Source organism: Dryobates pubescens, chromosome 18 (genome assembly GCF_014839835.1).
Source record: "Dryobates pubescens isolate bDryPub1 chromosome 18, bDryPub1.pri, whole genome shotgun sequence".
Lineage (NCBI taxonomy): Eukaryota > Metazoa > Chordata > Aves > Piciformes > Picidae > Dryobates > Dryobates pubescens.
Window position 1 is genome coordinate 12,686,848 of NC_071629.1, and position 26,074 is coordinate 12,712,921.

At 45.0% G+C, this 26,074-nt stretch overlaps 2 protein-coding genes across 4 annotated transcripts in view; both read right to left on the reverse strand.

Annotated features, from left to right (window-relative positions):
- Positions 1-18,059, reverse strand: part of LOC104299561 (synaptotagmin-like protein 2) — a 32,399-nt gene extending 14,340 nt beyond the window's left edge. Inside the window, exons 1-10 of one of the 3 annotated variants that reach the window (XM_009899730.2) lie at positions 17,945-18,059; positions 15,469-15,620; positions 10,388-10,481; positions 8,781-8,874; positions 8,513-8,606; positions 6,778-7,908; positions 5,384-5,482; positions 3,330-3,421; positions 2,797-2,898; positions 749-918 (exon numbers count right to left, since the gene is read on the reverse strand). In XM_009899730.2, the coding sequence (XP_009898032.2) occupies positions 749-918; positions 2,797-2,898; positions 3,330-3,421; positions 5,384-5,482; positions 6,778-7,908; positions 8,513-8,606; positions 8,781-8,874; positions 10,388-10,481; positions 15,469-15,620; positions 17,945-18,045 (2,129 nt within the window). In that variant the 5' untranslated portion in view covers positions 18,046-18,059. Of the gene's footprint in view, positions 1-748; positions 919-2,796; positions 2,899-3,329; positions 3,422-5,383; positions 5,483-6,777; positions 7,909-8,512; positions 8,607-8,780; positions 8,875-10,387; positions 10,482-15,468; positions 15,621-17,944 lie in introns of those variants that run through there. The other 2 variants (XR_008462710.1, XM_054169724.1) reach the window with 2 other exon arrangements.
- Positions 18,060-18,440: 381 nt separating this feature from the next.
- Positions 18,441-26,074, reverse strand: part of PSMD10 (proteasome 26S subunit, non-ATPase 10) — a 53,953-nt gene continuing 46,319 nt past the window's right edge. Inside the window, exon 5 of the mRNA XM_054169728.1 lies at positions 18,441-18,519. Within this exon, the coding sequence (XP_054025703.1) occupies positions 18,510-18,519 (10 nt within the window). The 3' untranslated portion in view covers positions 18,441-18,509. The remainder of the gene's footprint in view (positions 18,520-26,074) is intronic.

Here is a 26,074-nt window from a genome sequence, read left to right on the forward strand (position 1 = left end):
CTAATAAGTTAGCAACACTTGTGACATGGAAACAAAAAACCTAGAGTTGACTCTTTGAGAGCAAAACCTATTAAGAGACCTGCTAGAATATAACTTGACTTGTATGTGAAGTTATAAATCTCACTGGAGATGGGTGGATGCCATCAGCATTTAGCACAGGCAGCTGTCTAGGCAATATGGGAAGTCAGCAAGGCCATAGATCCACTTTCTGAAATGTCCCTAACTATAGCATCTCTGTGCATTCTAAATCAGGGTGAAATCTGAGATGTGAAAGCTAGTGTAATGTCTCTAAGTCTCTCTCAGGGTTCCAATCCAACGTTCTTTGCACCATCTTTCAAACTAGAGATCATTAACCTCTGTACAAGCACCATTGTGTCCCTAACAGCACTTCTTTCTGGACTTCTTTTTCCTATAGACATATGTCTGCAGCACCAGAGTCATCACCGAAGTGTTTCACCGTGGGGAAATCAAGAATCCCATAGATACACAGTGAACATATTCCACTGGTGACAGGATCAAGGCTTTCTCAATCTGTTCAAATTTTAAGTCTGGTAACACTGTTACTGATGCCAATAGTTCCAGAACCATCAGCTGGGAAAGTACCAGCACTAAGTATGCACCAGAAGTCTGATGGAAGGAAGAAATTATGGCATTTAAAAAGGACAAAATATGACCAAAAAAATTTAAACTCCTCCAGAACAGAGAATTCAGCAATGTAAGAGTCACAAGGCACCAAAGCATCACTCACGGATCAGATCTGCCTTTCTTCTCATCCACGACAGCCAAGTCCTTGCACTGGGACACATGAACCTGGAACTCCCGGTTCTTCTCATCATAGTCTAAAGCAAATTCCACAGTACCTTGGGCATCCACACTCCCAAAATCACCACTGTAGACACTGAGCACACTGCCACTCACCTGCCAGGTGAAAGAGCAAGGTCAGTGCCACTGAAATGGGCCCCCTCTTGATTTGATTTCTGGACAAAGGTGATAGTCTGAGAGTGCATTCCCAAGGAAACATGTGCACTTTCTGTCCTGCTGCAGAATTGTGTGCTTGCACCAAAATGGTCCACATCTGCAGCTGTGCTCAAACAAGCAAGGGTTGGGGAACCTGAATAAGGGTCTCACAAGGATGTGCTTCCTAGACCAGGACTTAGAAACTCTATTCCACTGAATGCTCAAGAAATAAAGAGGATCTCAAAACTTTAAGAAACGGAGTCAAAATATTACTGAAGGGGCCAAACAATTCTCTTCCCTTTCCCAAGGCTTCCAGTACAAACAGTTGTTATCCTGACCCAGTCTCATCACTGAGAAAGAAATATATTGGAGAACTCGAACTACCTGTATAGGAACTTATTATTTCAGGTAGATATAGCCACACAATTGTCAATCAATTCTTTGACAAGTCTAGTAAGAACCAGTTCAGACCATAAATGCAGGAAAAACCGTTACTGTCTTGTTTGCTCCTAATGTGCATGGAGCAGTACACAACAGAAACAATCCCTGCCCTGAAGAACCACTGTCCCACCAGAGACAGGCTGTGTGCCACAAAGTCACTGGAAAATGAGGTTTCTACAAGTATAAGGCAGGAGCCAGGCACCCAGGAGTCACTTGCTTTCCTAGAACAATCTGCATTTGTCCATATGCCTCGGGATTCTGTTTCTAAGGCTTTGTCTTTTACTGATAAAAAGTGATGAAGCAGAAACAACACGAGCTCCAGAAAGATGAGAGAATTTTCTATTGCATCAATCAGTCATGATCTCTGACAAGATAACATAAAAGCTAGTGCTGTTTACAAAGGAAATAATTAACCCTCTTGGCACTTTTCTGTGGTACAGTCATGAACATTTATCAAAAATCTTCCCTCCTAATTAACTCAATTCTTCTCTGTCTCCTCCTACTTTCTTTGGTTCTGAATTTGTTTCTGTTATAACCTACAAGAACCTGCTAAACATATTGGGCCATGGAGCGGCACTGATCACTCCATAAGGACATTCACCCCAGCAAAGAACCCTGACCAAGATTTTCAAGAACCCCTGTGTGACTTGGACACGAAAGGCTCATTTACGGCTCCCAGACTCCAGACTAGGAGAAGGACTCACGTGTCCCAAAGTTCAAGGTTTTTTAAACTTATTTATCTACATTCATGGCCTCTCCCTACCAGCTTTGTTGTATATATATTCTTTAAATCTCACATTTACACCTCAGAGATATTTGTAACACTAATACAGTAAATTCAAGCACTTTTAAGCAGCCACCCCCAAACCACGTCTCAAAAGATTATTAAATATGTTCAACTAAACACACTCAGCTCTTTTCAGGTCTCCTTAGAAACTGAAGCTCTAAATCACACATTTGCTGTCCAAGTTCACTTGACTTTGCTGATAAAGTGAAGGATGAGCTTGCAGAGGGCATGCATCTGTAGCCCCAGCTCTTTCAGAGCCGGACCACAAACACGCTACTCAATAGCTGTGTGTCTCATTTCCCCACCTAGCGAAAGCCCCCCCCGACTCCTGCATGCTGCCAACCTTCAGAGCACCCCTGCTGTGGAGTGGGGGCTATTGCTTACTGTGAGTTTGTCTAGCAATGACTCAGTGGGTCTCTGATATGAAATGGTACCTGGAGACACTCCTTTAACACAAGTAGGTAATAAATCATCACCATTCTTTAATAACCCGCTGTGCAGAAACCAACAGGATACTCCAGAGGCCACATCAGCAGCATCAGCCTAAGTGCAGCGTCATTGCATGGCACAAGAAGCCCTGCCTAGCAAAATGTCCGCATTAAAACACCTACCGAGGAGACAGATGCCATGTCGGACGAGTGGCTGCCAATGCTGGGGGTCTTTTTGTGCCTGTTAAACTGGAAGCTGATTTCTGAAGCCGTGTCTGATTCAGTCTGCTCAGAAAATAACAAGCATCTTTAAGCTCTGCTGTGTGAGCACTTTGCAGCACCACAGAGGAAAATCCAATGGCTCTGCAGAGTCCCACTAAGCAGCGTCAGGTTAGGAGAGCGGAGGAGAGTGCAGGGAGTCTCCCCAGAGGCATCCCAGCAGTGGACGTCATCATTAACTGCCTCCAAACAGAGCTGCATGCAACAGCCAGGGCTCTTGGAAAGGGTAGGGAATGGTGTGGTTTGAGACAGAGAGAAATGTGAAAACTCCTCCAGGATAGAAGGGTCGGTCTGGGTTACTGGGAGGTTTTTTCTTAAGGTTTTTCTCATTTATGACATAACCTAGGGATGCTGTCAGTGTGCAGGAGAAACATTTGAATGAAAGCGAGAGGGGATGCTATGAGCATTATTCCAGCCACTTCTGGCATCCAGCCTACCTCAGACAACAGGAGAGGAGAGGATCTGCTCAGATCTTTGACTCTTTCAGGTTCAAGGAACTGATGGGCTATCAAATGTGGTTTATTGTATGCTGTGGGTACAAACAAAAAGCATCAAGGTACCTTGTCAGAGTCAGGAAATTCAAAGAAAGTCACATTTTTGTTTAAAGGCACAAGGAAGAATGAAAAGCTTGTGGGAGGCACCAGAGTGCCACCTACTTGCCCCATCGCTGTTTGCCGTTGAAGTTGACCCTTCCCATGCTGAAAACTGCTACTGAGCATCCTCAGGCTATTTTCGATGGGCTTTGGTTCCACGTGTGGAGTGTGCAAACTCCCTCTAGTGGCTAATTTAATCCACTCAATAGCCTGAGGCTGTGTCTTCTTCTTTGTGTAGATTTGGACTAAAACCATACAGGTCTGCCTCCTTGTCAAAGAAACCAAACACGCTCACAGTTTGCTCTTGTAGCACATTGCCCTGTACATAAAGGCTGTAAAACATTTATACCTACAATTTCATCACTGCATACACTTCTCAAACAAAGAGGTGGACTAAAGCTGGATATCTAAAAGAAAAATGTCATAAAGCTTCACATCAACTTAGAAAGATGGCTACTGGCTTAAATAAAACTTATTTGTTCTAAATCTTATCTCACTAGCTTCTTTGAAGATGACTATTTCCATCCCAGAAGGAAGTGTTTTTAGAAGATACATGTCCATAAACACACGTGCACATATACACACTTGCTTAGCATGTTAGCTATGATGATACATTCTTCAGTGCTCCAAATGCCCCAAAGCTTCTTTGGCCCTTTCCTTTTTGTCTCGGTTTGAGTTAGATTTGCCTTTTACATGATTCACTATTCATTTGATATTTACTATTTTTATTTCCAAACATGAGCAAAACATGAAATCTGTCCCTCCCCCTCTATACTACAAACACCTAAGTGTAACTTTGCAAAGGGGTTTCCCAAGATGAAGCTCATGGCTTTAACCAAGCTTTAATAACGGAAGGTTAAACACTTGGTTGTCGGTGTGGAGACCATGTCAGTGAAAGGCAGTGCATGTGGGACCTGAGGCAAGTCACTATGCCAAGTGACACGTCACTGCACCACACAGTGAGGTGCACTTGCTGTGGGGCTAGTGGATGGGGTGGGCACAGTCACAGGATGATGCAGCATGTCCCACATGCAGACTGCATTCAACAGCCTTAATGAGGACTCCACTCCTTTCCATAACTTGGGTTGGGCTTACTTAAACGGGCTTAATTGTTTCCTCTGAGCAGCTTTACCTTTCCTCAGGCATTTCTGTCTCACCTCAGTCCTGGCAGCCTTGGACTTACCACTGTGCTTTTTAGACAAGCTCTTAGCTGTCCTCCTGAGCTTGCACCTTTGGAGACTGTTACTGGCTTTCTTGACCACAGAGGCTGCTGCTGCCATCCTTCCAGCTCCCTTCTTTGGATGCAGCCTTCATGGCTTCTTGGTGGCACAAATTTTCTTGGCCATGAGCTTCTTGTGGTTTGTTGTTGCTTTCTTGGTCACATTTTCCTTAGCTTCTCTTGGTTTCTCAGGGAGAAATTGTCACCAAAGCATGTTCCAGCTGGTAGCTGGGGAGATCAGCCCAGCAAATGGGGTCTGCTGTGGGTAAGGTGAGAGGCCAAGGCCCAGGCTGGGCACTGCAAGCCCAGTGAGTGTGACAAGAGTCTGTGGTGTGAGTCCCACACTGGACATGAGGTCTGGCACCTCTGATTAATCCAGATCACAGGCTGCCTTGCAGCTCCCACAGTACTTGAGAGAAAAGGAGAGATGGGTACAAGCTTCTTGCCAACCTTTTTTTTTTTTCCTGAAGACACTGAGTAAGTTGCCATCAATCTAGCTGCAATTTCCTGGCTCTGAATTTAATTTTAGGCACTATAAACTCTGTAATTTGATAATGAAACAATATATCATTTTCCTTGCCTGGTACATGCACAGAAGCACCAGGGATGCAGAATTTGGGCATAATATATTACCTTCAATGAATATAAACCAAAAAGGAGAAAGAAAGATGTTACTCACTCTCTGTGGTTGTGTAAATGTTCACCATGCTCTTTGCAAGATTAATGCTATTTGCTCTGGCCAGTGCCTGAGCATCAGTGGAATGATCCCCATCTTCCTCTGGAATACATGAAAAGCCAAAGCAACATGGTAAATAAACAAACACAAATGGGCAGCGCGTCAACAGGCGTGTGCATCTCCTGGCTTGCTCACTCTGCTTGGAGCACACTGCAGTTACATTACACAGGGCTGCTTTCCAATCATCAGCGCACTTTAGTGTTTCTCCCTGAGGATAACTTCATACTCTGATGGGAAATGTGAGCAGTGGATTAACTCAGTCCATGAAACAGACCAGCACTTGCAAAAAATGTGCAGTGCAACACAGCCATCATAATATCATATGAAATTAATATAATAAGGCAACCCCCCCCTGAAAAATATAAGAATGCTCTAGTATAAAAAGGAAACATTTCTGTTTACCTGAAATATGACTCAGGATTTTCATAGAAATGTTACATGAGGTAGGAAATAAGCCAAGAAATGACACAGTTAAAAGCAGATGAGTTAATGGACTCAGACAGGTATGGGAAGACAGGAGATCTGGAAAAACAAGATAAGCTCTTCCTTCCTAGGTCCTTGCATGGCAGAGAGCAGAGCTGTGGGCAATCCAGTCCCACATGTAAGATGAATTACAATTAACAATAACTTTTGTTCATAGGTGCTACAAAAGCCCATCAAACTCAGAGGAAGAGACTAAAAAAGTGGTGATACTACTGACACCATCACAGCTGAGAACACGGTATCAGAATCCAGAAAGATCAGACTGCTTGTTCAGCCCACTTGGGTTGCAGTTTAATATCCAAATTCACTTGTACATTCTCCAAAGAGCCAAAATGTCATTTAAGCACAGCCAGCAGCTACATCAAGGAAGCCTAATGGTCAATGTATTTATTAAACACTTTGTTTCACATTTTATTTCTTCTGTTTGTGTCAGACTTATCTCTACCACCACAAGGAATTCCCCCAGCCCCATGTTTAAAGAAAGTAGAGTCTTCCCAGTGAGTGAAATAAAGCAAGTGCCTGTGACCTGTTGTAGGTGGTGCTAAAGAAATGGAGGGCTGTCCTGAGCTGAGGTGCTTGGAGACAAGGCACAAGGGCTGGAAGCAGGGAGGAAGGCCAGGGAGGAAGGCCAGGGAGCAGCACTGCCCCTTTGATGCTGGCATCGTGCTACACAAGATTTGTTTCCAGAGCTATCTGGTCAACATATTCCACACATGCTAAGTCTGCACAAACTGCAATATAGGCTAAATGGACAAACAAAGAAAATGGGCAAAATGCAGGAGGGCAAGGGAAGAAAATAGACTTAGGGATGACTACAGTGGGATTTCACAGGGTGTGGTTCCAGCCCTCAGTACCTGAGTAAACAGCTGAGTCCATTCCCTGAACAACTTCTCTCTCTCTGGTTGGCTCACTGGATGGTGGCTTGTCTGAAGACTCACATGTTTTTAACTCAGGTAGCTCTCCATTTATTTCCATGTTGTCATGAGTGCCCAAATCAGGTCTTTTCTCTTTGCCATCATTGTTTTCACCATCTGTAAGCACAGGCTCGATCATGATCTGCACCCTACTTGCCAGGGAATTCTCTGTGGACTTGCGCTCTTCTGCCACAATCAACTCATCTGTAGGCGTCTCTTGCTCTACCGTGCTGCCAGACACCTCTGTGGTAGGTGAATCAACTTTGGTGGAAGGGGCTCGCACAGGCAGTCTGGATTTCTTGGAGCAGTGCTGTGCACTGCTCTGGCACTTCTCTTCCTCTGGTACCAGTGGCTTCCCATTGCTTTCACTCAGTGAGTCATTTCTTGTAATCAGGCTGCCTTTGCTCTTGGCATATGTGGATCTAGGAACGGTAGGAATTGAGCCCTTCCTTGCAGGGGCCACATAGCTTGGTTCTTCCTCACTAGAAGACAAGTTTATTGTCCTTTTGTAGGGGGGTCTTGTTTTAGTGAGGACTCCATGTTTTTCTACACTGTTCTGGCCTTGCCCAGACTGCACAGAGAGTGAGCGGCACAGTTTGAACTGCCTACCTTCTGCCTCCACCCAACCTAGGTCCTCTGGCACGTTCTCCATCATCATAGAGTCTGCTCCCTTCTCCCAGAAGTTCTTCAAGTTCTTGAAGTGTTCACGATCAAGGCCAATATCCTCCTCTTTGTTACTCATTGATGAGATTGTATAGTTTATGCCTTGTTTCAGGGCCTGGCTGCTTTCCCCCTCTGTGGTTAGTGGTTTGGGGCTTGCCAACAGCTTTCTGTTTGCGAGGCTATTCTCTGCTGGTACCACGTGATTCACAACCTGCTCAGATTTGGGGAAGGTTCTGCTTGGTTTCTTCTTAACTGGTATCCTGCTGGGAGTGTAAGTTTCTTCAGGTGGAGTTTTTGCCCCCATTGTGGTCCCAGAGGCCCCATCAACAGCTTCTCCTCCAGCTGCACTGCTGGCCTGAGGCACAGCATCTTCTGAAAGGCTGGTGGGCAATGAAGATAATCCATGACCTGCAACAACAACAAATGCTAAGAGCTTGTTCCACCACATCATATAGTATCTCCCTGGAAGGTCTGGGCTGAAGCTTCTCAAAGGGAAGCCAAATGGAGTTTCCAGAAACCATGAATATGTTTCTAATTCTTCCCCATCTGGGGACTCTAGCAAACACCATTCTATCTGAGGAAAGCCCAGAGAACCCCAGCCCTTCTCTCTGCAACACGACACATACAAATCTAGTGAGCTGTAGATTGCTGCTGAGAGTTCACAGTTTTGCTTTCAGTATGACAGCTTTCCTAGTGGCTATTTGCTATGTACCAAAGATACACTCCACACTCAGGAAAGAGAAAGTAACTTGGATCTGTGGGTTAAGGAGCTGTGAGCCAAGCGCTCAGTTTAAAATATACTCAGAGCCAGGAGAAGTTTTAGCCATCAGATTTTTTTTCTTGGTCCCTGGTGCTTTGGGCATAATTCATACAAACACTGGCAGCCCATTCTTACATACCAAAGTAAGAAATACTCTGTTATTCATTTGTACACACATAAATAGCATCTTGTCTCTGGGTGTTTGATGTTGAATAGCTAGAACACCAATGGCTCACTGCACACAGCCCTTACCTTTTCTAGACAAATGCAAGTTGTTTGTTGCAGCCACAAATGGACTTGTCCCAGTGTCACTCTCTGAGGAAGAGGCGTCATGTATACTGGATCTCTGAATGGGAAACAAACTCTATCAGTGTATGTAAACTGGTAAGACTACAAAAATATATTTTGTTTGAGCACAGACACCAGGGCAGTCTGTCTGTGGAGCCTCTGCCAGTCGGTACAGGTTGTCTGAAGGTCCAAGGAATAACAAACCAAAGTGCAGAGGCTGCACCTGTACTACCTTGTGTGATGCAGACAGCGGCACATGAAGTCTTGGCTTTGGTTTTGGACAGATTTTACGCTCCTCTGCTGTATCAAGAGCAGGTGTGCTGGATCTGTGAGACAGGAGAAAAGCTCGAGCAAGGAGAGCAGTGGTAGTGATGTGCCTACTAGGGTGGTCAACAGTCACCAAGAGTCTTCAACATCATTTCAGTTCTGCTCAGCTACTTTGCCACCTTTATCTACTGACCCAGATCTAGTCTTTTATTTATTAATTTGTTGTCTCTGCTATTGCTTGGAAGGACTGGGGAATGTGTCAAATAGGCCAAGCTTGGCGTAAAGATGAGTCTACCTCTACTGCTGCAGTTGGTATAGAACTTGCTCACTATAAACAACGGTGTCAACTTCTAAGTCTATTCAGATTTTCCCTTTCTTGGAGAAAGCCATAGGGAAAAATACAGGAAGCAGTAATGCCAGAGGAGCCCAAGAACCATGCAGGAGGAATATGCTTTTCCATGCTGTGTCCCAGGAAGGAACAGGCCACATCTCCTTTTTCAGGCCAAAGGCATAATCAGATTGATGGAGGATTTAGAAATTACAGGAATCAATTATGACAAAAACAGTTAGGGCAAAACTGTAGTACAGGATATATATCTTCATGCTTGAAATATAATTTAATTACTAATGGCCTGATAAATAAATGGAAGAAGTACACATCACAAGCAATTTACTTGACTGTTTCCACCACCTTTGGAAGTGGCTAGTGGTAGCTGCTCTCTGGATGGAGAGTGGCAGTTAAGCTGGTGAGATTTCATATAGCAATGCTTTGCACTTCAGGTGGAATGACAAAGGAAGTTTTTCAGGATTTAATCACCCTCCCAAAAAAACATTAGGCCCACTGCTGTGCTGGTAAAGCAGAAGCATTTCAGGCTTATTGACTCTGGATCCTTCATTAAACAACAGCCAATGAACGGCTTGCAAGAGGTTTGGAAGTGTTGTCAAAGCTCATGTTTAATATTTGATTGAAGCAATTGCCACCCGCAAAGAAAGATTCCTCATCTGTCTGACAAAAGTTGCAGAAGGGAGCCACAATAAATAAATATGCAAGTATTTTAATGACATCTCCACTGTCCATAAATCCATGAGGTCACTGATATGCTTGATGGAATGGGTGTTTCTGCTCAATCAGCACAATGTGAAATCCTACCAAGCCTTGATGGAGAGTGCTGAGCACTGGACATAGAGGTCGGCACCAGCAGGAAATGAGCAGTTTCCTCAAACAGTTCATTTTGTTAGTGTTGCTCCATGGTGAAAATTAAACAAATAAAACCATAATTACTTTGAAAACTAACCAGAATATCCTGACATTAGAGACAGATCCCATTTTACTGACCTCTTATCAAATCAGGCAGGAAAAGACCTTTCTGGTAAGCACATTAGTGCTTAGTTATGAGGGGAGTATTGATATTCTGACAATTCCTGGAAAAAGGATTTTTAAAATATCCTATATAACCTATTACTTATGCAGTCTTGGAAACTCAGTTAAAGACCAGGATTTAATAGGTAGCATTCAATTTTCATTAGAAGTAACAGCAGCAGCCAGAGAACTGCAGGAGTAGCAGTGGTTACCTCTCCTCTCCTGTGCCAGCAGTGTGCTCAGGGAAGGTAGGACTTCGGGCAGGTCTGCTTCCCAGACCCGTCTGGATGTGCTCCTTGGCCTCAGCTGTAATGTAACAGAGACAACTGAGAAATTACATTGATTTAAACTTTTAATGATTTTGTGTGGGAAAAGAAAAGGTGTGTTAAATGAGTCCCACCAGCACAAACCCATGGGGTTTACCAGGAGATGGGGGGGTCTCTGTCTGCTTTCCACATGCAGCAGAGGCACCTCCAGACCCTGACTCACACCGGGAACTGTTGCATCACTGCAGACCTTCACAGGACATTGCTGTGGCTGTCAATAAAGTTAAATCCACTCCAGGATTTAGATTCAGCCATTTCCTGTTTTGAGTCAAAGTCATCAGATCTTGGCAAACAAAGGAGGAGGCCAATAGAGTTAATGAGGAGATCCCTTTTATTTTTACTGGCACAAAGCTCCACTATGTCTTCTAAGCTCTTAAAGACCCTGAAGGAAAAACAATAGAAGACTGTAACCTTTACAGCAGCCTGCCAGGGTGTAAAGTTGCATTAGACATTTTGCTGGCAAACAGGCTTTCCTGCTACTGCATACCCAAAAGGATTAAATTCTCAAACAGCAATGAAGAACAAGTCTGTCCAACAAGATCACAGAATTATAAAATGGTTTGGGTTGGAAAGGACCTTTAAGGGTCACCTAGTCCAAATTCCTTGCAGTCACCTGGGACATCTTCAACTAGACCATGTTGCTCAGAGTACCATCTAACCTGATCTGTAATGGCTCTGGGGATGGGACTTCTACTACCTCTCTGGGCAACCTGGGCCAATATTTCACCAACCTCACTGTAAAAAATTCTTTCTTTCAATCCAGCCTAAATCTCTGCTCTTTTAGTTTAAAACCAGCACCCCTTTATCCTGCAACAACAGGCCCTGATAAAAAGATTGTCCCCATCTTTCACATAGGCCTCCTTTAAATATTGAAAGGTTGCAATAAGGTCTCCCTGGAGCTTTCTCCAGGCTGAACAATCTCAACTCTTTCAGTCTTTATTTCATAGGAGAGGTGCTCCAGACCTCTGATCATTTTTGTGGCCTCCTCTAGACCCAGACTAAGAGGTCCATGTCTTTCTTGTGCTATAGCCTTGCTTGTTACCTGGTTAGAAAGCAGCACTAAGCTCAAGAGCAGAGCAGTTCTACAGATAGGCTGTGCCATCAATGCCACTGCAGGTAACAGGGATATCCCAACATGGAACTTCATCTCCCCTTGGAGAAAAATGCTGCAGTCACAACTCTTCCTCCTTGACCAGCAACTGTCCCTGCAGTGCAGGGCACCACGGCAGGCATTGTTTGGGGTGTCCACATTAGGACCATGTGTCTGGTGCACATGAGATGACAGCTGTGTGGTTTCCACAGCAGTGGGAAGCCAGGGAATCACTCCTGCTGGAAGATAGGAACCTGGTTGTGTGAGAATGAACCAGTTTTAGAGAGCTTGTTTTGGAGAGAGGGGCTGCATTTCATCCATGTAAACACTGACGTGCAAAAAGCATCACTGCTTCAGGAGTGACAAGCTGTGGCATGGCAGGTGGCATGTGCAGGCCACATCACATGCTGGCATGGAAAGGCACACCAAGAAATGTTTATTTATACAGTGAGCCACATCCTCCTCCTTTGCCTCAGACCTAAGAGAGGCAGATGCCAGCACGTAGCTGTTCTGGAAGCAGAGAAACATAGAGCTCCTACATTTTCCCTCTTCCTGTTATGGTTGAAAAGACCCTGAAAATCAAAGAATGATCGTTTCTCACCTCAATGCTAAAGGCATTGTGTCATATTTGCTTTTTACTGACACTTCCCCCTCAGACACTGCTCCCTGCTCCTGGCTGGCAGAGGCAAAGGGAGATGCTTGCTTCTTCCCATCCAAGTCACTGCCCTTTGAAATGGCTGTCACTGACACAGCCGTACCTGGCTTCTATAACCACAAATAGCTTACTTGTATGTTATAATCCATCAAGACAAGCAAAATACCCTTGTTAACTTTGGAATGAGATAGAATAATAAGCAGACTCTAACAGAAATTAATAGTGGCCTGACCAGTTTAACTTGTCCATGCATCTATCTATATGTGTGTACATACAGCCACTCCTGCTCTAACACTTCCGCTGCTTTACCCATTTCCTATCACTCTAAAACAAAGACTTGCCTTGGTAGGTGGATAAAACAGTCTCTCTCCTAGACAATTTTTAGCTCTAATCCATTGCACACAAGCTCAGGGAGAAGTTATCCCCAAATTTATCTGTCTGGCACTCCAGGCTGCAGTTTAAATACAGGATATCTGTCTATTTTATAGATATGTATTGCTGATGATTACCAGTGTTTTCTATTATAATCACTATCAACTGTGAAGACCTGTAGGGATTCACACAACCCTGCTTTCTGAGGGTTAAAATCTTCCTCCAGAAAAGGTCACTGGGCATTTTCCTGGGCACAAACTTCCACCCCTCAGCTCATTTACCATGCAAAGAGAATGCCAGCAATTATCTCAGCAGGGATTTTTATGCAGGAATTTTCTCATTTCACTCCCTAACACTGTCATCAAAGACTTAAATCAGGATTAACAGCTCTGGAGTCATGAACATGGTTGATTTGGCTAAAGGAACATGCACCCCTTCATCACTTTGAAAGCCAACAGAAGGTGAATGACTCTGATCTTTCCAGGAGAATAAAAAAGGTGTAGAGATGGCAAGCAAAGGCCCTTATCTCATCTACTGCATACTGAACGTGAGCGGCACGGCCAAAATGTTTGTAAAGAGGCCTCATCCTTGTTCCCTGATGGGCCAAGCACTGCTCTCATCAGTGCAATATACTTGCTGAGAGAAGTACTTCCCCTACCTTGTGAAGGGAGGAAATCTACATGGTAACCACTACAGGAGCAGAGCATGAATCAGGCAGCAGCAAGGTGAAAAAACAGCTGCAGAATCTTGACCCTCAGCCAGTGCTATAAAGTGGCAGTGGAAAAAGTCTGAGAATAGAAAAAAATAAAGGGAAGAAAAAAAGTAGAAAAAGAAATAAAGAGGGCTACATCTAAGCATAATTACTATAGTAATTTAGTACCATTTGCTTCTTCCTCCTTAAAACAGCATTAGTCAAGTAATACCCATGCAAAGACATAACTTGCATTTACTGCTATATTAATAAGGAGCTTATTTTTGATGACAACCTGAGAAAACATCTCATACATGCATATCAGCAGAAAAAGTTAAATCTAAAACCAGCAGTACTTCAAAAGTTGCTTTCCTGACATGGGCTGCAAGATAGAGGTGCTGATGCCTCTTGCAAGGCAACAAGTAGACAGATCCAATTCATTATTGCCCACTAGCTGGGCTGCAGGTGACCAAGCATTTGTCTGACCTGAGCCTCAGGAGAGGGGCTGCTGAAGTGTTTGTCTCTTCATGCAAAGTAGAGGCAAGCACAAATATGCATCTCTTAAAGCATACTCTGTAGAAACAGCCAGGCAACTCTGTCGAGCTGGAAAAGGTTTTATATGTTTTATAATTCTGAAGGGATGGTAAAATAGTAAATTTAATGACATCATGAAATGTTAATACCAAGGATAAAAGCAACTTCATATGAAATATGATGGCCCAGTTCTGCATCAGAGGCTCCAATGAATCTATGCTAATATATGAGAACTGTCAGGGAGAAGTAGAAAGCAAAAACAAAGACAGGCTCTTAGCTAGTGAAGTCCCCAGCCAGCATTTAGCTTTGAGAATGTGTCTAAGTAATGGGAATCCATGAGGAGTATACTAAACCCAGGCAATTACATTCTGGCCAATGAGGCCTGCCAAACAAAGGAATGACTTGTATTGCTGCTGCTTCTCCACAGCAGGAATGGGCAGCTGGGCCCAGGAGAGTTGAACTAGTGGAGATGACATTTGAGTTTGGACAGATGGATGATAACTCTTGATCTAACAGAAGCCTTTGCTCCAAAAGAACAGAGCCCATTTATAGGGTCCTTATATTAGGGACCGTGGCAGACTTTGCTTAGAGCTGCCTATCAGAGCTATAGCTTCCTCAGAGCAGCAGAAGCCCTTAACTCACCAGTCATGTTTGACTATCCATGATTATCCACCCTGGAAAACAATCAAGGTGGCTCGGTGAGACTGAGCTGCAGTCCTGCAGTCTTGCTGTTGGGTCAGTTGGTCTGTGTTCATCTTGAAGACTGAATATGAATCACCCTAGTTCTACTTTGCACAAATGTTCAGCATGAAGTGCCAGCTCCAGGCTAGTTACATTTGGACTCAAACCACAGTCCTGCTTGTTTCACATGGGGCTGATCTCTTCTCTGCCCTGAGCCAACAAATCTGATGTAATCTGTTTCACAGAGTTTATCTGCCTGTTAAACACAGAATACATCTACTTTGATTAGCACGTGGTCCCAGAGATATCTTCACTGTGCGGCACTGCAGCCTGGCTACCATTCAGACTTGGCTTTAAAGTCCTTTATATGTTGAAAATAAGATTGTGCCTCGGAATTATTACCATGTAAAAAGCTAGGTATGGAGCCTCTCAAGTGGGCAAGTATTTCCCAGGAGAAGAGAGGATCCCCTCCCTTTGCAGAGATGTGGCTGATCTCACCATCCTGGAGTCCTGTGAGAACAGTCAGTGTCCATTTTTGTCAGACCATTCTAGAAATTGGGGCAGGAGGTATGTTTTTGACTCATACATACCAGTTTGATGCCAGAAATTGCCCTACATCATCCCCTTCCTTTGTTTTGCTTCTATGACATGATACCAGTGATATCTGACAGATATTCTGAAAGAAAGAAGTTGAAGTGGGGAAAAGGCATTTACTGCATGTAGCTTTTTCCTTGGTCTTCTGCCACACTGTAATTTTCCCATTGGGCCCTGATTCTGATATTCAGTTGGGTTTTTTTCCTCAAACTAAAGCTTAGCTGAGAATCTCCTTATCACAGCACAAAGGCTGGTCCCCAGTAGGCTCCCAGTACAGGGAGACCCTCATTACTTCACCACATTTTTGAGGTCCATCAATGTTTTATTAAGATGCACACTAACATACTTACTTTCTAGTTTGCCCTTCTTCCTTCTAATCGATGCCCGAAGTAGATCTGGCCCCTCTAAGTCTTCCTGAAACCGTTTTGCCTTCACTTCCGAAAACCATTCACCTGTCATGAACTTCTTCTTCTTCTCATCCTTGATGGAGCCTTGTATCCGCCTGAAAGTCAATGAGAACATTGTACACCAAGATCTCCAAGGTTTCCACTTCCCCTGAGCTACTTTTGCAACAACTGTCCATACAGTTCCCCTGCCTGGTAGTACACAGGCTCCAGAGATCGTCTTCTGCAATCACAAGGGCCAAACCAGCATTAGAACAAAAGATGGTTTATTATTTATCTGAAATGGAAACAACACCTTGTATACACAGGCCTTCACCTCTGCCCAATTTTACAAACCTAAACCAGAGTCACCTTGCAAGGAGATGTGTCCATTTGCTTTGCAGCCCTTAGGATTTGGGAAGAGGCGGAACTGGTTGAAGGTCTTGCACTTCTCTGTTTCATTTGTCTATCAATCTCCTCACGAGCAACAAAAGGTTTTGGATCAAATCTGATGCAAACCGTGGAAACAAATCATGTTATTTAGGGGGGCAACTTGCCCCTGCAGCGTTCTCCCAGACACTGCTCCTCTCCCTGCTCCTCCTTCCATGCCAGTGTTGGCACTCAAACAGTTAGCTCTCCTTCCTGAGCACAGCTTCTCGTACTGTAACTTGCTTGGGCACACCCAGGCTGGTTTTTGGCACCTGAACCCCATCACTGCTCTGTTTGCTAGCCTGTACATTTAACCCTCATGGTTGTTTTTATACCACAGCTCGATGCATTAGCTGCCTCCCATCTGGCACTGCCTCTCACAGATCACCACAATTCAGGGTCCCTGTGAGACCCGAGAGGCCAGAAGAAACATCCACCTCAGTCCAAGTCTCATCAGGAAGAGGGGCCAAATCCCCAGATAACAAATTAGCCTTAAAGGGTCATATTTGGTTGCCTGAATGCCAGAAGGGAGCAGGTATGGGATAATTGGGCTCAAGTCTCTGCAGGCAGCACTGTGGGGCCCAGCAGGACTGACAGCCAAGGAGCTGCACAGCTCCCATCTAGATCAGGGCTGCATCTTTCCCTGTGAGGGTCTCGAGGTGCTGGGTCAGAGGAGATGTAGGAGCTTATTTTAATCTTGTTGACATCAGATTACTGTAATGACATTGACTTAATCTCAGCCAACAGGCAGGTTGTGTTGAAGCCAAACATGTTCACACTTGCACCGAAAGTCTTATTGCATGGAGCCATAATGTCAGCAAAGGACAGCCTGATCAGGATCAAACTTGCTTTGCTCCCAACTGAAAGCCTTCTGTGCGACAGCTTCAAAGAGGAGTGACATAGAACAAATAATTGAAACACTCTTTCCCCCAAACCTCAACTGCAGAGCAGAAATGTTACTGCACTTCAGAAAAAGAAAAAAAAAAAAAGAAAAGAAAAAAAACCCTCAAACCTTTCCACATCCTTGTTTCAATTCAGAGGAGATGCAAGAGCATGCAGACACATATACACCTCAAGCCCAAGCTGCTCACCTGCCACTACCGGTTCTGCTTCCCAGCTCTCACCCCTGAGCGCAGAGCTTGCTGCAAAGCCACCCACTCCCCCTTCAAGCCTTGAGCATCCCTCCTACGTGGGGCTTACTCTTTTTTGGCTCAACAGCAAGTCGAAGACTCACATCTTTAACAGGGGTAAACTGGCACAGTGCCACCCACACTCACTGAACTATTCATTTCTTGCCATAGAGTTTGGTGCCAGCTTCCTAAGCTTGGTGCATACTGTCAACCCAGATGGTCTAATGGCTGGCATTTAAAAAGTGACAGCAGCAACAAGCAACCCTGATCAAACAGACCCGAGCTCCAGGATGGCCAGTAGCAAGTCAGCTGAATGGAGAGCAATTCCTAGCTCTGGAACGGCTCCCCACAAACCTTTGGCAGATCATGTAGCCTCTCACTGCCCCTTCTCTGCCTGTACGGCAGATGCTGCATACACACCCACTCCAAAGAGCACAGGAGGGACATGGTGCAGAGCTGGGGATATAAAGTCTCATTTTAAAACACGCTACAAGATTTCTGTGCTACTGAGTGAGGAAAAGAAGGTAGCAGCTACTCCCCTGCTTGGACACCTCACACCAAGAAACCAGCATCTTCCTCCCCAGAGCAGGAAAGGGACAATTGCCTGTAATGCCTCTGAGGGTTGCTGATTAACTCAAAAGGAGAGTCCAACCCTGTGATCCTTCAGAGAGAGGGCAGCGGTGCCAGCAGGATGGCTGAGAAAGCAGGAGGTGCAAGGAAAAGATCTGTCAGCATCAGAGTAAGAAGGGACAGCATTGTTGCAGCCTGCATCTTTCCTTGCATGCACACACACACACACACACAAACTCTTATCTAGAAGTACAACCTCCCCCCCGCCCAGCCAGGGGAAGCTCAGGTCCTCCCATTATTGCATGCTCTCTCACCTGATGCGATCCCCATCCTTCTTCTTCAGTTCTGCATCTCTCTGCAGGACCTTCATCAGCTTCTCATACTCCTCCTCAGTAAGGAAACTCAAATCTAACATCTTCCCTGAAACCTTCAGTTCTTCAGGCAGTGGAAGCAATGACAGAGCAGGAACTAATTCAGCCCAGGCTGCCACAATGCCACGGGCAGCCCCTGCGCAGCCTGCCCTGGTGTGCCGAGAGACGCGTCTGGAGAGATAGCACTTCACAACAGCATGGCTTGGGTGGAAGTTGCGCTAGCACCTGGACTTGCACTTGCAGGCTCTTGGCTGGCACATTTCTCAGCACTTCATGCCTTCCCCTGCCAGGAAAATTCTCTCAGCAAAATTATACTCCTTTGCTTTTCCTCAGGCAGAGTCACAGAAATTTGGAAGCCAACATCAATCAAAGAGGGAAGCACGGGAAGGAGTGTGCTTACTGCCTGCCTTAGCTGCCTCAACAGGCATGAAAGCCTCAGCTCACCACCAGCAACCCCAGCACCTCTGGCATGCGCTTGCTTCAACCGGGAAGTCTGCCTCTGTGGAGATCAAGCATCCCTGCAAAGAAACAACACCGAGATGCCTTTCAAGATAAGCACGACATATGGCAACCGAATGTGTACATTGGGGTTTTTTATTTGTTCTTCAGCACAAGTTCCAAAACAAGCTGCCCTACTTCCCTCCCCATCCTACGGCTCCTCACGTGGCATTAACCTAACCAACACAGTATTTTATTTTAGCCGCTTTCCTACGAACAGGCAAACAGTTGCCTCAGCATGCTACCAGCAAAATATGCATAGCAATGACTAAATTGCTTGCTTGCTTTTTACCTTCATCCTGCTTTTCCTCACTTCTTTCTGCCCTAAAGGAAACTGAGGATAAGAGCCAACTTGTGTAAAGCAATTGGAAAATGACAGAACATCAACCTGCAAGCGTTATTGCTGCATGTTATGCTGTCAAATACCAGAGGCTGCTCATTTTCTAACGCGTGTGCTCTGCTTTATGCTGCGCTGCTATTTGCTATTCTAGCTGTACGGGTGCAGATCACTTAACGTTTCAACAGACACTGAAAACAGCCAGAGGCAGCAGGACATGCAGGAAGAGTAAATCACACATTGCTTCGCTACTCTGTTCCTTTTCCTCTCTCTTGGCCAGCTTGAGGAGAGTAAAGCACACCTCTGAGGGAGCACAAGATCTGCTCATGTCCATGCAGGCAGCTTCTAGCTCACCAGATGGGATTTTTCCACTGTTTCCAAGCCCATCAGGTGACTGGGGGTTTCATCATACTTGGCTTTTTCTTCCAAAGCCACAGCCTTGAGAGTCAGATCATTAAAAATTAATAAATCCCAGCTTTCGTGGCAAACATGATCTGAAGGTTATCAGGCCCATTCCTTAAACTCAAAGGCTGTATCATTTCTACTCTCTGTCTAATTTGCCCTTTAGAGGATAGCAACTGCAGCCCTCTCAGGCCACCTGTTTCAGTGCTTAGCTAATTGGCAGCAACCAAATTCTTCCTATTGCCTACCCCAGATCTCCCTGATAGACATCAGCCCATCCCATCCACCATGGGGATGCTGCCTTTGCCACTGCCTTCACAGCACTTTACACTTCAGTCTCCATGCTAACCAACCCCAGCTCCTTCAGGTTTCTCAGTGCTGGGGTCTCCATAATTTTTGTCACTTTTATTTGTCTCTACGTGGTGTACCTCTTCCTTCAGCTGGCATATCTGAAGTCAAGCATAAATACTTCAGCTGAACTTTGCACATTTTACATATTTTGAGGATTTACATTATTTTATGAATTATACATTGCAAAATATTTGCCTTTTTCATAATGGTGTAACAACCCATTAGAAGAGAGAACAGGCATCTGACCTTAATGCTTACAAAGAAATACCATGGAACACCACACAAAACCACTCATGAAAGAAATGGGCATCACCATAAAGCCCCTGTAATTACTTGAAAATAACTTTTTGAGGGAAGGAAACAACATTTCATATTTCTTAGAGGCTGTGCCTGTCATGCTACAATTATAGCCTTTATCATCTGAGAAACTACAGGCACCACTCTAAATAACTGAACCAGTAGCCGTCATAAAACCCCTTGAGGAATCTCTACTGTTCAAACCTGTATTTCGTTCAGCTTGGCATGGCTTTTCCACGCTTTGTTCCAACCATCTACTCTCTCTGGCTGACTCTCAGGCACAGTCCTACTTCTACAAAGACATTTACAGACATTTCTGGGACAGATTTCACTTTTCTAAAAAAAGTAGATAGGGCCAGAGTTTTCACAGGATTTGCTTCCCTCGAACTTTTATTTATTTTTTTAACAAGCCCATGATGTGTGGGCTGAAAGTACTTCAGAAAACATTTTCAGCAAAGACTCATATTTATTCATCAGTATGGTAGTCAAGTAGAAAAAGAATAATGGCTACTTCTTTGTAAATGGCCTTTTCTTTTCTTTTCCTGAGAGTGTTTTATCTTGCTGGAACAGTCGCATTAAGAGAAAAAGGTTAACAGAAACCAAACAGCCAACTCCTTCTTTTGTTTTAAATAGTTAAAAATCAAACCACTAAATGCACTCGCCGTGGGAAAGTGAGCTGGTCCTGCTGCACCTGGAGGTTTTGCTGGCAGGCTCAGGAGCTGCAGAGTTGTAGACCCAGGCCCAGGGAGTAAACAAGGCTGGGAAATGATCTCCAAACACAGGACTTTAGCTTCTGCAGCCACTGATGGGTGTCCTAGATGCTGCAGAGACTTGAAACAGAAGCACCCCACTCGGCTACACCGTGATAAGGCAGAGTATGTTTGTTTACTTAGGTCTGTAAGCGCAATAGATTAAGGATAAAAATCACCTGCCATGTACAGTCTGTTACCAGGCAGGCACACTGTGCTGTGCCAAACCAGTGCCCGCTCCCCCACATTGCTCAGACCTACAGCTCACACTTCCACTCCTTAGGGAGCTCCACACGGCTTTGCTGTGCTTCATTTGGCTGCACATAAACCTCTCTCCCCAAGCCTTGTTAATAAACAGTTTGAAGACCACAGGGGTGATGCAGCACAAACACCTACATTGACAGATTCCTTCAAAAACCAAGACCCCATTGGCCTCACACAGGGCCACTTTTTGCGTGTCCTGCCCAGCTCTCACCATGCAACCTCTGCAAACAGCAGGGAAAGGGGACACAAAAGCCACTCAGATTTACAGGACAATGCTGGAAGTCATCAGGCAGTGCTGGGGCAAGTTTTACCTAGAGGCCTCTAAAGTGAAAGCATCTTTATTATCCCACTGATATAAAAGTGGTTTTGGATAAACCATGACAAGCAAAAAGAAAGCTGTGCTTTCCTTCTCTCCTGCTGGTGCTCTCCTCCTTGGTCAGGACTGCTCTGACAAGAGGAGCAAAATCTTCTTTCATGAAACAATGGTTTCTGTCCAGGTAAGCAACTTCTACTTAAACTCTGCAAGTTGTGCAGAGCAAGCTCAGGCTGCTCTGAGGTGCTGCACCATCACAATGCCCCACTGAAAAGACACCAGGCCCCCTGGGCCTGCTGCTTGTCATGATGACAACCAGATGAACAAAACAGATTATCATGGTTACAGCAAATACCATAAAACTGAGTAGAAAAGCATGTCCAAAGGACTTTCTTCCCTTTAGCTGCTTTTCTAGGGAAGAGAGTATCACAACAGGATCAACTCACATGCCTCATACATGTTGACAAATGCTGGGTGTGGAGGGGGTGTGGAGACAAGCAGAAGCATAACCCATCGTGTGGCATAACTGGCTACATCTCTTACTGTAACAGCTTTTGATTTCTTGTGGCTGCCTCCTGTAGAAGTGAATGCTGCAGTCACCAAAGAAGATCCATGACGGTGTGTTACACTGCTTGAGCTGCTTGTCGCAACCAGAGCCCAAGCACAGGTAGAGAAGGAAGGCCTGTGCTGCTAGGATGTGCACACCTCATCTTCCCACAGATTTGCAGTGTCCAGTTAAAAATACAGGAAAGGCCATGCACAGCTAGACTGCAGGTCCCTGTAACACATTATCTTCACCAAGCAATAACAGCACATGGCTAGAAAGAGTGCAGGGAAACATCCTGCCCTCCAGCTTCCTGCAGGGTACAAGGCAGGGACTGCCCCAAAACAAGAACAATGCCTCTGCATTTCATAGATCTTTCTAATTACTTTCCAAACTCACATTAATTTTAAGCATTTGTAATACCCTCAAAGCCTCAGCTGCACTACACTTGAAAGGCAAAACTATCTGCCCATTTTGTTTTGACTAGCCACTTGCTTCTTTGATAGCCCCAAGCATTAAGGATTCCTCGGCATTCACCCACTCCATGTTGCAGACCTGTGTCACAGCCAGGCTTGCTCTTCTAGAGGAAGTAAGTTTGTTTGTTCATTCCCGGTGTTACCTAGGGAGCTTTGAAGATTCCTCACACCCTTCTCTGCCCCCACTTAGCTCACTACAGATCTGCTGAGCAGTGTTCAGGTGCAAAAAGGCTATTCCCAGTTGGCATCTTCACCTGTGAGACTGGTTTTGCAGCGCCAAGAGAGGTGGTGTAAGCAGTGTCCAGCTGCAGTTTTGCAGACAGGAGGGAGACAGGCAATGTCAGCCTCCACACGGGGCAGAGCTAATGGCTCTGCCAATCCCTTGTAGAGAGGAGAGCTCCGATCACCTGCAGAAAATCTAAGAGGGATAGTAACAAAAGGAATAAACCTTCTCATTGTCAGATACTTAGATGGTACACCAGCAAAGAGTAGTGTCACTTGAAGGGAAAATCAGTCCCACATTTTGGAGCTGACAGACTGGGAAAGGTCAGGTGCTGAGGGTGGATCTAGGGAGAATCCTGTTTACACAAGCCAAGACATAGAAATTTGTGATCTGTCCCAAACTGCCCCATTCCCCCTTCAGTCAAGTGCTGTGGAGTGGTGTGACATGCATTCCCCTAGCATCAGCCCAGCATCCAACCCCTGAAAGTGAAGGGGCAAACAAACACCCACCTTTCTGAGCAGAGCACAACATCCTCTTGCAGGGAGCATGCTGCACTAGAGCACGGTGAGTGAAGGTGCATTCAGACAGCCTGCAACCTGGGCAATGCTCATTTCCTCACTCCTTGGTTCTCTGCAGTGTGTCCCCACAAACGTGATCAAAACCAACTGACTGGCCTATGCCAACTCTCCTGCCTCCTCTCAGTGGGAGCTTGCTGACCACACAGGTCACAGGCATGCAGCTGCGTCCGCAAGGAAAAGCTCGAGAAGGTGTAGTTCTGGAATGCTTTCCAAAATAAATAGTTTGACTAATCCCAAGCAGGGTTTCTGCAGCAGCCACAGCTATTTATGAAAGAAGGCATCTTGTGGACCTCTCGCCTGAATGAAGGTATCCTCTCCATGTATTTTCTTTTTATTACAGTGGAGAAGGGTGTTGTTCAGGGAGTTGTTTGCTGGGTTTAAGTAACTCTTGTTGAAACAGTTTTATCAGGTGAAAACTAAGTGCTTGCTTAGCCTAACAGGCATGAAACAGAGCCCCTGTGGGAAGGGCAGATGCTGAAAGGGCTGCTGCCTTCTTTGTGCTGTATTTTCATTTTATTTACAGGAAGTTTATCTCAGCTCCAGCTCAAAACACAACAACGCTAATGCTCCTCATAACTAACCCAAGCACAAATTCCTCAGATGCACAGTACCAGCTCAGTGCTCTTGCTGTCATCTGCCCACAGACACAAACTATCTATAGATCATATGCAGGGCACTCCAGTCTTCATTCTGATTTCTCAGCATGCACACAGATTAATATGTACCCTACAGGGCAAGCAGATGGATGCCCCATCCCTGCATGTGTTCAAAGCTAGGTTGAATGGGGCTCTGAACAACTTGGTCTAGTGAAAGGTGTTCCTGAACATGGCAGGGGGGTTGGAACTAGGTGATCTTTAAAGTCCCTTCCTACCGAAACCATTTTATGCTTCTATGATTTCATTGACTAGACACTGCTTTGTATGCAAAGATAAGAGGATGGATTTAGGAACCTTAACCTGACAGTTTGGCGGTCAGGGCCCACAAAAGATGACAGTATTTAACACACCAATTTCATCACCTAGGTCAGTGTAGGACCATCCAGAGCCACATCATCCTTTGAGATCTAGAGCTGCACACAGGTCTATGTAATAAAGATACGAAAACATCCCTACCCAAACCACAACAAAACCCGGAACAGATAATACTGATTTCACAAGGCTATTCATAGCCAGATGAAAATAGCAGCAAGCTGGAAAGACTGCTTGCCTCTGTCCATACCTCTTTATCACATCCTATCACAATGTAAGGAAATAACCTCCTTTTGTTTTATGATGTGTAGACATTTCCCAATACACTTCTTAATCAAGACAACTCTTCCAGGGTAGGTCAAAACTAAGGGTAGCAATGATGGATGTGGTCCCAATACATGCTGTAGTTAACAGTACTAGAAAGACTTAATACCCAAACTGCTATACCTGTACTGAGTCTCTGACCAGCTTAGTGCCTCTCCCTGTCTCATGCTGGAAGATCCAGCCTCATTCTTCCTTCCATATGATTCCTTCCACTGGGAAGCCACACGCTGATGGGGCTGCCATGGCAGAAGGGAGCCAGATGTGTGAGTCTCACTTAGGCCTGTGGCAGATCAACTGATTTAAGTGCTCCTTTTTACAAGGATGTGCCCTCAGGGTGCAATAATACAGGTAGGAAGAGTATTGCACAAGCCCACAAACATCACTCTTAGATTATCAAACTGCTGGATAACAGTGAGTATAGTCAGTGTGTAACCTTCACAGAAAGGCAGCTGAGGGCTGTCCTGCTGAAAGGGATCATGGCTCAGCAGCAGACACCCCAACCCAAGCCTGTTCTGTGCCTATGGCCACAATCACACCACTACCCTCTTTCTCCCCCTCTGTGCTCTCCTCTCCTCTCTCACGGTCATGAAAAAAATAATATAAAATACCTGCCTTTTGGTTACCATTGAGAAGTGAAGCTCCCCAGCATCATGAGACCTCCTCCAAGGTGCACCACTTTCTCATAATTTGCAATACACCACGGGTAGCTGTCTAGTCCTTCACAGACCAAGAGCAGCTGTAAGCTATGAGAACAGAGAATGTATTTAACAGAACTGTTTCTGAAAAGCTATTCCACTAAAGTGCTGCAGCTGCACTGTCTGCAGCAGTATTTTATCTGATTTGTCCCAGTGAAAGCAGACAAAAGAGGTCTAATGTTCCTGCTCAGAAAGCTCCTAAGCAACTAAGTCATATAGAAGTGTCCTTCAGGTGAGAGACAGCTGATAAGATAAAGGATAATTTCAAACAAAGCAGGCAGTTGTGGTCTTCCAGAGCAGTTAGTACACGAACACATCTGTTACCATCACATAGTGAATGTCAGGGCCGAATTCTGGCAATGCCAGGCTGGTTTGACCTCAACTATCTCCAAATGTCAAAATTACTCAAGCTCAACTAATCACAGACTTCATACAGATTTTTCTTTACTGAGCAAGGACTGTACATAACATGTACATGACATGTACAAAGTGCCATTCCCACCTTGGACACAACAATGAGCAGTTGATTCCTACCTATAACCACTACCAAGGGCAGCTTTGGCAGGCCCCAAGAGGCAAGCTGGAGGACAGCAGCTCTGACCCTGGTGATGGCTCCTCGCTCCCATGTGCATCCCAGAACACAAAATACCACTTCAGTTCATTGTGAGCACAGCCTTGGGTGGTTTCTCTCTGCTGCCATCATTGTCTCACATTGTGCTTTCCAGTAACATCCCGCACGATGAGAATCTCAGCTGGTTTATTAAAATCTTTTCCTTCCTCCTCGCCCTGGGAGCTTCAGTGAAGGACACCCATTGATCAAAAATGGCCCCGAGATACTTTTCAGTGCATAGGAATTGCAGGAATTTATCAGAGCAAGGAGGTCTGGAGCCCAGCCCTTTGAAAGCAGCTAGTAGAAGATATTTTAGAACAATACAATGCTAAGCCAAAAAACCTGAGTAAACTCCCCTATTCAGGGCATGTGGGGAATGCATAATTGAGGAAATGCTCCAGTGACCACATCAGAAGTTGGTGAACTCTGCCTAATTGCACTCAG